Below are 11,614 nucleotides of genomic sequence, written 5' to 3'. Positions count from 1 at the left end.
CCTCCTCTCCTCACTTACATGGAGCTGTGGGTCCACCTTGAACTCCCGAATTCGGGGTGACAGGCCTTCTGTGAGCCATCTTGGTGGCTGCAGTGAGGGTAGTATGTGGAGCGCTTAAAAATGGCTCCAGCTGCCATGTAACTCCGGCTCCAGTGGTTAGAATGCTGCTGGGCCAGGAATTGCTCTGAATTAATGCCGTTGGAGTGCTGGCCCATTAGTAGTCCTGACTCTGTTACCAAATAGCGCTCCCAACGGGAATGCGAACCACACACAATTCAGTCCCGGCTTCAACACGTGGAGCGTGATTCAGCGGCATCACCGCGCCTGGTTCGGTGTTGAGATGAGGCCATTGACTCTCGGGAGAAAGAGACCTCTCGCAAGATTCAATGGAATCTCGTGAGATGTTGCGATCCGGATTGAGCCCTCACAGGGCGTGATCGTGATCAGCATATTTAAATGAGCCATACGGGCGTGCCTTGGAGACGTTGCCAGGGTGCCATTTGATACTAGTCCGCACAAATGTGAACCAGGCACAACAGCTCCTGGGGGACATCCTATGGGCCATGGGAGACCCCTTGGTGATTGGGGACAGGGCAAGGAAGCACCTTGACTCTCCCTCTGGTACCGGCAGTGCCATCCTGGCTGGCAGGGCCACTGCCAGAGTGCCAGGCTGGCAGTTCAAGGGTGCCAGGTTGGCACTGCCAGGGGAAGGTACCGGGGGGGGGGGGGGGGGGGGGGCATGCCAAATAAAGGAGGGGGGATGCAGTAGGAGGGTCCCTGGGGACCACCCAAGTTTGCACAGTTGAGGGGGAAGGGGCAAAAACATGGGGAGGGGGATGAAAGGGGGGGCGGGGAACAGACTGGGGCAGCTTTCCAAAATCCCTCAAAGTGAAGCCTCAGCGGAGAAAACTCCCCGAGATATAAAGAAATGGCAAAGAGCAGTTGAATAGTGCCATGTTTCTTGGCGCTGCAGGTGCCATGTCCTCTGAATTGCACCCGCAGTCTTTCAAACGGGAATCATGTCCCACATTCTGGTACACTATTCACAAGACCAGCAGAGCACCAGCAGGCCACCCACAGAGAGACATTTTATACAGTATTATAGAGGAATGAAGGTTGTATGAACTGATTAGGACTGGTACAGGTTCAACACACTGAGTCTACATGTGAACCTGTTTGAAGGAAGGCAAAGATCATTGACCATTCAATGCTGGCTCAGCTGACAGATATTTCATGTTATCGATTCAATGGGAGCCACACCTTCTCCATGATAGCACTTTGTTAAATTGCCTGCTCATTACCTGGGAGCAGAGCAACATCCTGTGTAGTGAGGATGGTTTCCCTGGACAGTAGTCACATAGGCAGGGATACATGCTACACAGTCCTTGAAAATCATTCAACCACTGTCACGAGATAGATCATGGGTGGGCTTCTCCGATCCCCAGCTGCGTGTTTCTCGGCCGTGCACCATTTTCATTTCATTCATTTCATTTCATTTGCTGGTGGCAGAATTCTATCTTCCTGCCGCTTGTCAATGGAATTTCCTATTGTAACCACCCATGCTGCCTGGAAACCTGCTGGTGCACTGCCGGTGGGAATAATTAATCACAACGACCAGAGAATTCGGCACCTGTTTTGTTATTTTTGATAATGCAGGCATCATTGAGACTGGTGTTTATTGCCCATTCTCTGTTGCCCTTGAGGTGTAGCAGTGAAGCTGACTCTGTTAGAGTTAGTTTGAGATTGGGGATGGGACACCCAGATTATAGAATATCAAACAACACTCCATATGTATACAAAATGGAAGTTTGAGGAAAAACAAAGACGGGCTGGCATGGTGGCACAGTGGTTAGCACTGCTGCCTCACATCGCCAGGTTCCCCGGGCCGATTCCGATCTCGGGTGACTGTCTGTGTGAAATTTGCACATTCTCCCCATGTCTGTGTGGGTTTTCTCCGGGTGCTCCGGTTTCCTTCCGCAGTCCAAAGATGTGCCGGTTAGGTAGGTTGGCCATTGCCCCTCAGGGTGAGGTTACAGGAATAGGGCGGCAGATTGGACCTTGGTAGGGTAATCTTTAGAAGGGTCGGTGTGGAATTGGTGGGCCGAATGGCCACCTTCTGCATTGTAGGAATTCTATGGGGTGGCACAGTGCTTAGCACTGCTGCTTCACAGCGCAAGGGAGCCGGTTTTAATTCTGGCCTTGGATGACTGTGTGGAGTTTGCACTTTCTCTTCGTGTCTGCGTGGATTCCCTCTGGGTGCTCTGGTTTCCTCCCACAGTCCAAAGTTGTGCAGGTTAGGTTGATTGGCCATGATAAATTGCCCCATATTGTCCAGGGATGTGCAGGTTAGATGGGGTTACGATGATAGGGCAGGGGAGTGGGCATGGTATGGGTGCTCTTTCAGAGGCTCAGTGTAGACTCGATGGGCCGAATGGCCTCCTTCTGCACTGTAGGAATTCAATCCTATTACATCATAATAAAAGTATACCAGGACAAAAATGAAGTTGACTTAGGTCTTCAAATCAATGTATGATATTAGTGTACTAATTCATTCATATGAAATTCTAGTCTGCTGTTTTTATGGAACCATTAATCCTGTTTTTATCTAAGCTAGCATGTTTAATATTTTTGCTTTCAAATTTTATTTTCATTTTGCATTCAGATTATTATTTCCATACTTGTTATGCCAGAGGAGGAATTCAATTCCTGTTAGTTGTGGGGGCTCAATTTTCAGCACTTATTGAGAAAAAGATTACCCGTCAGCAGCCTTTGGGGATTTATAGTTCAACTTCTCACAATTAGATGGGTCTTTACAAAACAAAGTATTCCCTCACATTCTTTTCTGATGTTTGTGTTTTCTCATTTTGTCATTTTTTAATACATGTTGTTGCACACACAGAGATTGGTAAATATATCTCAATCTTACAGCTATGTTTTTCTTTAAACAGAAAACTGTTGCTGACATTCTTGCCACTGGACAGCTATTCAGTAGGTTTGAAACTATTCTTGAGGTGAGTAAATGAAAAATACTTAACCCATTGAAATTTAAAACCTAACTGTATTTAATCTTTTTTTATTTGGGCTTCTTTTCAAAGAACTCACCAGAACTACAACTTACTTAGCGTTGACGGGCACGTGAGGCTGTTAGCTTTACTGCAGGTCTGTGTTTCATTTAATGGCCGACTTCAACTGGAGAACCATTTCAAGATGTAGCTTTAACAACATCAGTCATGACTTTCAGGTTGAGCATCACACCTTTTCTTCTGCCGAGGAAAAGCCCAGCAGAGTTTAGCGAGTGAAAAATCTCTTGGTCAACTTGTCACAGTCAAGATCGCTCGCAGCTTCTGGGGGCAATGTTCACATTGCTGTTCCTGTTCATAGTGGTGCTGCTGCCACTTCCAAAGCTGTCGCATAAACCCACCACTTTACATTGCACGATGACACATCAATATTGCCTATGTGTAGACTTTGTGTCACCATTTCAATAATATGCCTAAATGCTTGGTGCCCAACACAGAAATCCTAATGCGTTTTCTTCATGCATATTGAATCCAGAGAAAGTTGTAGTCAAACAGGAAACGGATCATATGTTTTAAATTTGGATGTTGGCTGAATTGATTTTTATCACCCTGACCCCTTTTCCAAACCCTGCAACTCCTCCTATAAGAAAAACATTTTCTTATAAAAAAAAGAACTTTGGCTGCGAAGTGACAAGATCCATAAAATCTGGCACTTCTAAAACAGCTCTTGCAGCAGCCAGAGATTGTAAAATAAGCTCTGTGATGGTTTAAGCAGTGACGTGCTTGAATCCTGGCAACAGTGCGTTTTCCAAAGCGCCATAATCCCAGTTGAAAATGTCACACTTGTGTCATTGTGGACCCATTAGTTGTTTATCTTCTGTCTGAGTTTATTTTCTAAATTACAATGGAAGGAGTGATTCTGTGGAATGGATTGGCTGAAGGAATTAGCTGAGCATATGCAAAGCACACTATTCACTTAAAATTGAGTTGTTGTCATTATGACATTGCTACTCAATAAAATCAACATTAGCGGTGAGTGGCAATGGACAACTCTTATATCGAAGTTGCACACGAAGGATTGTCCAAAAGTATTTTTCACTAATTTTGCAGAAGGTTTTGTGTGTTGGCTGTATTCTTAATCAAGGCAATTTCCTGCTACATAAACAAAAAATGTGTCTGCAAAATTGTGTCCTTTGTGATTAAAGTATATATATATTGGCATCACATAAAGATATGAGGCGGAATGTGTGGCAGCGAGTGGGAAAAGCGACTTTGAAGCCTCCAGAAGGCCCTGCATGAAGACCCTGTGGGTCGGGAATTAGTTGAAAAAAATTGACGAGGCGGGTTGCACGTCACCACGCTGGTGGGGTGTGCTCTAACTGAGCCTGCCCTGCCAGCAATTTAGTTTTTTAAAGATCGGGACGCCATACTTAAAGGCCGACCCGGTGCACAAAAGTAAAAATAGACCATGCTTTCCCCACCCCCACCATGCAACATACCTTCTGCACTGCCGCTGGCACTGAAGAGGGCAGTGTCGGGAGCTGTGCCAGAGGGCAGTGCCCGCACATGACCCTCTCCTCCCGAGCGGTGCACTCACCTGACTTCCTCCGGTGGGAATTCACATTATGTGAATGGATAATCTAATGGTGGGGCAGTAGTGGATTATCATGCGTAGGGGTTTGATAATTACATTTCAATTTATTATAATGGGATTCCAGATGTTGAACATTGGCTTTCCATGACGTCACTTGTGTGGGGGGGGGGGGGGGGGGGGGGGGGGGGGGGGGGGGGTTGGGGCCAATGGCGATGAGACGTCCCTTTGATGTAAAATGCGATTTGGGGCTCTCACCAGATTTTCAGCTCCCGTCACTAAACCAGCCCGAGACAAGGCGGAGCGGAAATTTCTGGCCACTGTATTTGATCTTTACCCATAGCTTTGCTGAATTATAATGCAAACAGTCTTAATGACGGAACTGTTAGTGACTTTAGGGTACAATAAGAATTTAACTGTTTAATTTTGTGACAGAATTGTGATCTCCCTTTAATACTGGATGGCCCTGGGCCTTACACAGTCTTTGTGCCAAGTAACGATGCAGTGGACAAACTGAGAGATGGAACATTATTCTATATGTTTGGTGAGGTAGGTGCACAAACAAAAATTAATAAGAATTATACTCATTAAAGATCCAGATTGTAAATATACAATAATGTTCTGCTTTTCCAAGAACTCTTTGTGTCTTAATTCAAACAAGTATATATTTTTTAAAAGTTCATGAAATAATTAAGTTCAGTGTGACTATTGCTTTTCTCCACACACTGATTACACTCCCTATAATCCTATTTACAGATCTACCTGTGTCCACATAGAATTAAGGATCTGGGAAAATAAATCTTTTGCACCATTTTGGTGGAATTCGCAGTCAGGGAAGTGAAGGGTTCAAATTTAATTCTACACATACTTCCAATAATGGTTTATCCATTAGAGGATGCTGGTAGACTGAGAATAGTGACATTGTCTGAAAGCAAAGTTGTCACTGCTTTTCTCTGCAGCTTTTATTGTAGGATCATTTGTTTTCTATTTTATAAATTGCTTTCTCTTGTTCTTTTGGTCTCATGAGCTGTACACCAAATTCTGACTGAATGAACAGGCAATCTGTTCTCATGTTATGCCACAAATGTGAGATCATCCATGCATCAACATGCCACCAATCTCTGCCTCGTCCCAGAGATCTGGCGGGATTCTCCGGAATCCGGCGGGTGGGCTGTACCGGCACCAAACCACTTCGGCGTCGGGCTGCCCAGAAGGTGCAGAATCCTCCGCACCTTCACGGGCTAGGCCGACGCCGCACCAGACGGCGGCAGTGGAGTTGGCGCCACGCCAACCAGTGCCAAAGTGCCTCCGCCAGCCGGTGCGAGTTGGCGCATGCGCGGGAGCGCCAACGTGTTCTGGCGTGATCCCAGCGCATGCACAGGGGGTTTCTTCTCCATGCCAGCAATGGTGGACCATTACAGCGGCCGGCGCGGAGGGAAAGAGTGCCCCCCATGGCACAGGCCCGCCTGCAGATCGGTGGGCCCCGATCATGGGTCAGGGCACGGTGCCCCCCCCCCCCCCCGCCCCCCCCCGGGGCCAGATCCTCCCCGAGGACTCCACAGGCCGCCCGCAGAGCCAGGTCCCGCCCGTAAGGACCTTGTTTGATTTACGCCGACGCGACTGGCCATTAAACGGGCGGCCACTTGGCCCATCGCGGAGCGGAGAATCGCCAGGGGGACCACTGCCAATGGCGCCCGACTGGCGCAACACAATTCCTGCTTCCGGCGAAAAACCGGAGCCGGGTGGGGCGGGATTCACGCCGCCCCCCCCCCCCCCCCCCCCCCCCCCCCCCCCCGGCGATTCTCCGGCCCGGCAGTGAGTCGGAGAATCCCGCCCAGACAGAAATCAGAAACTCACTTTGTCTGGAGTCACTTTGTCACATTGCAAATCACAGCTTTGCACATTCATGTACCAATGACCTTACCACTGCTCTGCTATATCAACCTTAGCTATGCCTGGAATTTCATGCCTGCAATAGTGGTGGGGTTTCAAAACAGTGGACTGGATTTTTAAGGCGACTGGGTAAGGGTAACGGGCCCACAGCAATCCTGTCTTTGTTGATCCCTTGCAAGGGTGGGCATTTCAGACACCCTGTTATTTTTATGAAGTCAGGCTTTTGCTGCCAGGAGTTATTGTGGTTCATTGCACGCCAGAGGAATCATGAACCACAGGGGGACATTAATCCCGAGTGGGGAGCCAAGAAAAACAGCCAGCTGCTCTTGGAATTCTTTCATTGCCAGGCTTTGAAATACAAAAGAAAATGCTGTATTTTAACTTAGATTTGTTCTTACTATAGTGATTGATTATAGGACTCTGTTCTGCAAAGGTATGTTGACCATTACATTGATCACCATTGTATGAGTGTTGACATGAATTACAGTATTTTTCCCAATGGATAAAGTGCCAAAAGAATTTAAAACTCTAGAGACCTTTTTTGTTATATTTTGTCTGAGATTTTAATATCCAGCAATCTTTAGCTTTGAAAGAGATTGATTAAGAAGGGAACCAGTCTGTACATTCCTATTTTCTCCCTCCCTCCATTTCTAAATAGCGGGGTTACATTTGCCATACTCCAACCTGCTGGGACTGTTCCAGAATCTACAGAATTTTGGAAGATGACAACCAATGCACCCATGATTTCCATGGCCCCTCTTTTTATACCCTGGGATGTAGATTATTAGGCTCTGGTGATTTATCGGCTTTCAGTCCCATTAGTTTCTCCAACACTATTTTTCTAGCAATACTAATTTTCTTCAATTCCTCCTTCTTACTAGACCCTTGGTTCGCTAGCATTTCTGGGAATTTATTTGTGTCCTCCTCCATGAAGACAGAACTGAAGTAGTTGTTTAATTGCTCTGCCATTTCCTTGTTCTCTATTATAAATTCTCCCATTTCAGACTGGAAGAGACCTACATTTGTCTTGACTAATATCTTTTTCCACAGTCTTTTTTGCAGTCTGCTTTTATGTTACATGCAAGTTTACTCTCATATTCTATTTTTCTCTTCTTAATCAATCTCCCAATCCTCCTTTGCTGAATTCTGAACAGCTCATAATCCTTTTGATTCAAAGATTCTCTTTGAATCAAAAAAATCTTTAATTTGTTTTGCATGCCATGGTCAGGCCATTTTTCTTGTGTTTTTTCACTTGAAAGAAATGTCCAACTGTTGCAAAGCATACATTTATTCCTTAGATACATTGCCTATCCACCATCATGCCTTTTAATGAAGTTCCCAAATCTATTTTAGCCAACTCACACCTTTTCCTTTGTAGTTTCCTTTGTTTAGATTTAGCACCCTGGTTTCAGATCGGAATTGTTAATTTTCAATCTTAATGAAGAATTTCTGTCGTGTTATGGTCACAATTTCCTAATGGACTCTGGAACAAGATTGCTAATTAACATCGTCACATTGCATAATACCACATCTAGGGTAGCATGTTCCCTAGTTAGTTCCTCAACAACCATCTAAAAACCTATCTCGTACACACTTCAGGAATTCATCCACCACAGTATTGTTGCTAATTTGGTTTTGCCCAATCTATATATAGATTAAAGTCACCCATGATTTCTGTAGCACATTTGTTACATCTTTAATTTCCCTGTTTAATGCCATCCTCACCATTACTGTTTTGAGGCCTTTAGACAACTCCTATTAATGTTTCTCCCCCCTCCCTCCCCACCCTCGTTGCTTCTGAGCTCCATCCTGACTGATTTTACATCTATTGATGTAATGGGGGTTTTGGTTTGGGGCTCAGGGCTGTTGGGTGTGGTGAGGATTTTGTCAGGATGTAGAGTATGGGGAGTTTGGAGAGGTGAGGAGCGTTAGGGGTAGTGTGGTTTTGTTTTTGGTGCGGGGGAAGGGGCTCTGGCAGGGCCGCCGCGCTTGCAAACACAGCGTTGGCTAGTGAACGAGAGCACGGCCATTGGAACCTGTATGGGCAGGTTTCGATGGGCCTTAGTTGGTGTGAATGGTGGGGGGATGGGGACAATACTGGGTGACGTGTGTTTGAGAGTAAGTGGTAGAGGAGTTGTAGGGAAGGGTGGAGGGGTGACAGTGACTAGGGCTGGGGCTGGGTCCGGCCTACCAGGCGGGGCCTGGAAGGATGGTCATGGTGGGTAGGAAAGGTGGGGGGGGGGGGGGGGGGGTGAATGACCACCGCTCAGAGTGGTGGCATGGAATGTATGAGGGTTAGGGGGACCGTTGAAGAGAGCATGTGTTTTCTTGCATTTAAAGGGCTTGAAAATGGACATAATGCTGTTACAGGAAACCCATCTGAGGGTAAAGGACCAGATAAGGCTGTGGAAGGGCTGGGTGAGCCAGGTGTTCCATTCTGGCTTCAATAGTAGGGCACGGGGGGGTGAGTTACTGGTGGGTAAATGGCTGAGGTTCCAGATGGATAAGGTGGTGGTGGACAGGGGGGGCAGATACTGATAGTGACAGGTGCTTTAGAAGGGAGGTTGGTGGTGTTGGTCTGTGTGTATGTCCCGAACTGGGATGACGCTGGGTTTGTGAGGAGGATTTTAACAGCCATACTGGACCTGGACACTCACCAGTTAATATTGGTGGGGATTGGAATTCAGTGCTGGACCCAAGGATGGATAGGTTTCAGACGCGCTCACTGGTTCCTTCGGGGAGGGGTGGGGGGAGGTGTTAGCTGGGTTTATGAAGGAGATGGGAGGGGCGGAACCCCTGGAGGTTTTGGAACCCATGGGTCAGGGAGTATTCGTTCTTCTCTTCGATACACAAGGTGTACTTGAGGATCAACATTTTTGTGGTAGGGAAGGTGCTGCTGGCAGGAGTAAAGAAGGCGGAATACTCTGGGATCATAATATCGGATCATGCGCGCACGAGGTGAATGTGGTCTTGGACAAGTGTCGGCCCAGAGGCCGAGGTGGAGACTAGATGTGGGCCTGTTGACGGACCCAAATTTTTGCATCAAGGTGGGGAAGGTGATGGAGGAGTATGTGGACAAGTTGGCACCACTAATGGTGGAAATGTTTGAGGATGGGATGGTAAAGGGTGGGCTGCCGGAGATAATGAGGGAGGCATCTATTTCATTGTCACTGAAAAAGGAAAATGATCCAGTGGCGTGTAGGTGGTATAGGTCCATTTCTCTACTGAATGTGGAGGCCACGATATTGGCAAAGGTGTTGGCGGTGAGTCTGGAGGAGTGTCTCCCTGAGGTGGTGGGGGAGGATCAGACGACGTTCGCAAAGGGTATGCAGCTGTTATCAAATGTGCGGTTCCTGCTGGATATGATGCTTTCTCCGGAAGAGGGGATGGAGTTAGAGGTGGTGGTAGCGTTAGATGTGGAGAAATCATTTAACAGTGGAGTGGAGTTTGCGGAGAATTTTGGGATTGGGCCTACGTTTGTGGCTTGGGTAAAATTGCTGTACAGGGACCCGACAGCTTGTGTGCAGACGAATCAGACGCAGTCGGAGTACTTCCCACTATATCGGGAAATGCGGCAGGGGTGCCCCATGTCCCCCCTCTTGTTCGTGTTGGTGATTGAGCCCTTGTAGATTGTGCTGAGGGGCTCGGGCCTATGGAAAGAGATAGAGAGGGGGGCGTGGCGTAGGAGCATAGGGTGTCTCTGTATGCAGCTGATTGACTGCTGTACGTTTCGGATTCGAGCACCTCGGATTGACATGCATGAAAGAACTAGGGATCATCAAATTGGTGCAATTCTCTGAATGGGCAGTCCCTATCGGACCTGTCTTAAAACCTGATTGCTTTGTTAGAATCTGTGGTGATTACAATCTCACTGTAAACAACTCGACAAATATCTGATTCCTCGGATAGAAGACATCTATGCAAAGTTGGCGGGGGTTTGCTCACGTATACAAAGTGTGACTGAAGTCATGCTTATTTATAACTTGAACTGGATGAGCACTCGAGGAAATTTGTGACCTTTAACAAGCACAAGGAAAATTTCCAATATACAATTTTTCCTTTTGGGATATCATCTGCTTGTACAATATTTCAATGGACGATGGAGAATTTGTTACAACATGCTCTCAGGAGCAGTGATTCTGACCCCTATAGGGGGCCAGCACGGCACTGGAGCATTCCATGCCGCTGCAGCTGCCGGTACCGTGTCAAATGGGCACCGCGGGTCTGCGCATGCGCAGTGCAGCCGGTGTCAATGCGCGCATGCGCAGTGCGATTGGCGCCAAAGCGCGCATGCGCGGTGGCTCCCTTCTCCGCGCCGGCCCCAACGCAACATGGTGCACAACTACAGAGGCTGGCGCAGAGCAAAAGAGGCCCCCAACCCGAGAGGCCAGCCCACCGATTGGTAGGCCCCGATCGTGGGCCAGGCCACAGCGGAGGCCCCCCCGGGGTTGGAACACCCTCCCCCCCACCAGACTGCCCCCGGATGGATGCCAAGGTCCCGCCGGGTAAGACCACAGGTGGATGGCGCTGGCGGGACTCGGATTTTTTTTACGGCTGCTCGGCCCATCCCGGAGAATCGGTGGACCGGAATCCGGAGCAACGTTGCGCGATTCACGCCCAGCCCGGCAATTCTCCGGCCCTGCCTGGGCTGAGAGAATCTTGCCGCCTGGTATTTGGGATTTAAGGTGGACTCAAAAGGCTTGCACCCTTTAGGAGACAATATTTAGAAGAGAAGGAAGTGATGGATGTTGAGTCTGGAGAAGGGTGTGTAGATAGCCTGGGTCACAATGAGATCAAAAAAGACGAGGTCTTGAAAAATATTAAGGTGGATAAGTCCCCAAGGCCTGATGGGATCTACCCCAGAATACTGAAGGAGGCAAGAGAGGAATTTGCTGAGGCCTTGACAGAAATCTTTGGATCCTCACTGTCTTCAGGTGATATCCCGGAGGACTGGAGAATAGCCAATGTTGTTCCTTTGTTTAAGAAGGGTAGCAAGGATAATCCAGGGAATTATAGGCCGGTGAGCCTTACGTCAATGGTAGGGAAATTACTGAAGAGAATTCTTCGAGACAGAATCTACTCCCATTTGGAAGAAAGTGGACGTATTAGC

General features: G+C 47.7%; 1 protein-coding gene across 1 annotated transcript in view; it reads left to right on the top strand.

Moving 5' to 3' along the window:
• The window catches only part of stab1 (stabilin 1), a 324,671-nt gene that overhangs the window by 81,002 nt on the left and 232,055 nt on the right, over positions 1–11,614 (top strand). Inside the window, exons 14-15 of the mRNA XM_038812582.1 lie at positions 2,949–3,011; positions 5,047–5,160. Of these exons, the coding sequence (XP_038668510.1) occupies positions 2,949–3,011; positions 5,047–5,160 (177 nt within the window). The remainder of the gene's footprint in view (positions 1–2,948; positions 3,012–5,046; positions 5,161–11,614) is intronic.

Source organism: Scyliorhinus canicula, chromosome 11, assembly GCF_902713615.1.
Source record: "Scyliorhinus canicula chromosome 11, sScyCan1.1, whole genome shotgun sequence".
Classification (NCBI taxonomy): Eukaryota; Metazoa; Chordata; class Chondrichthyes; order Carcharhiniformes; family Scyliorhinidae; genus Scyliorhinus; species Scyliorhinus canicula.
This window is presented reverse-complemented; position numbering and strand designations above follow the sequence as displayed.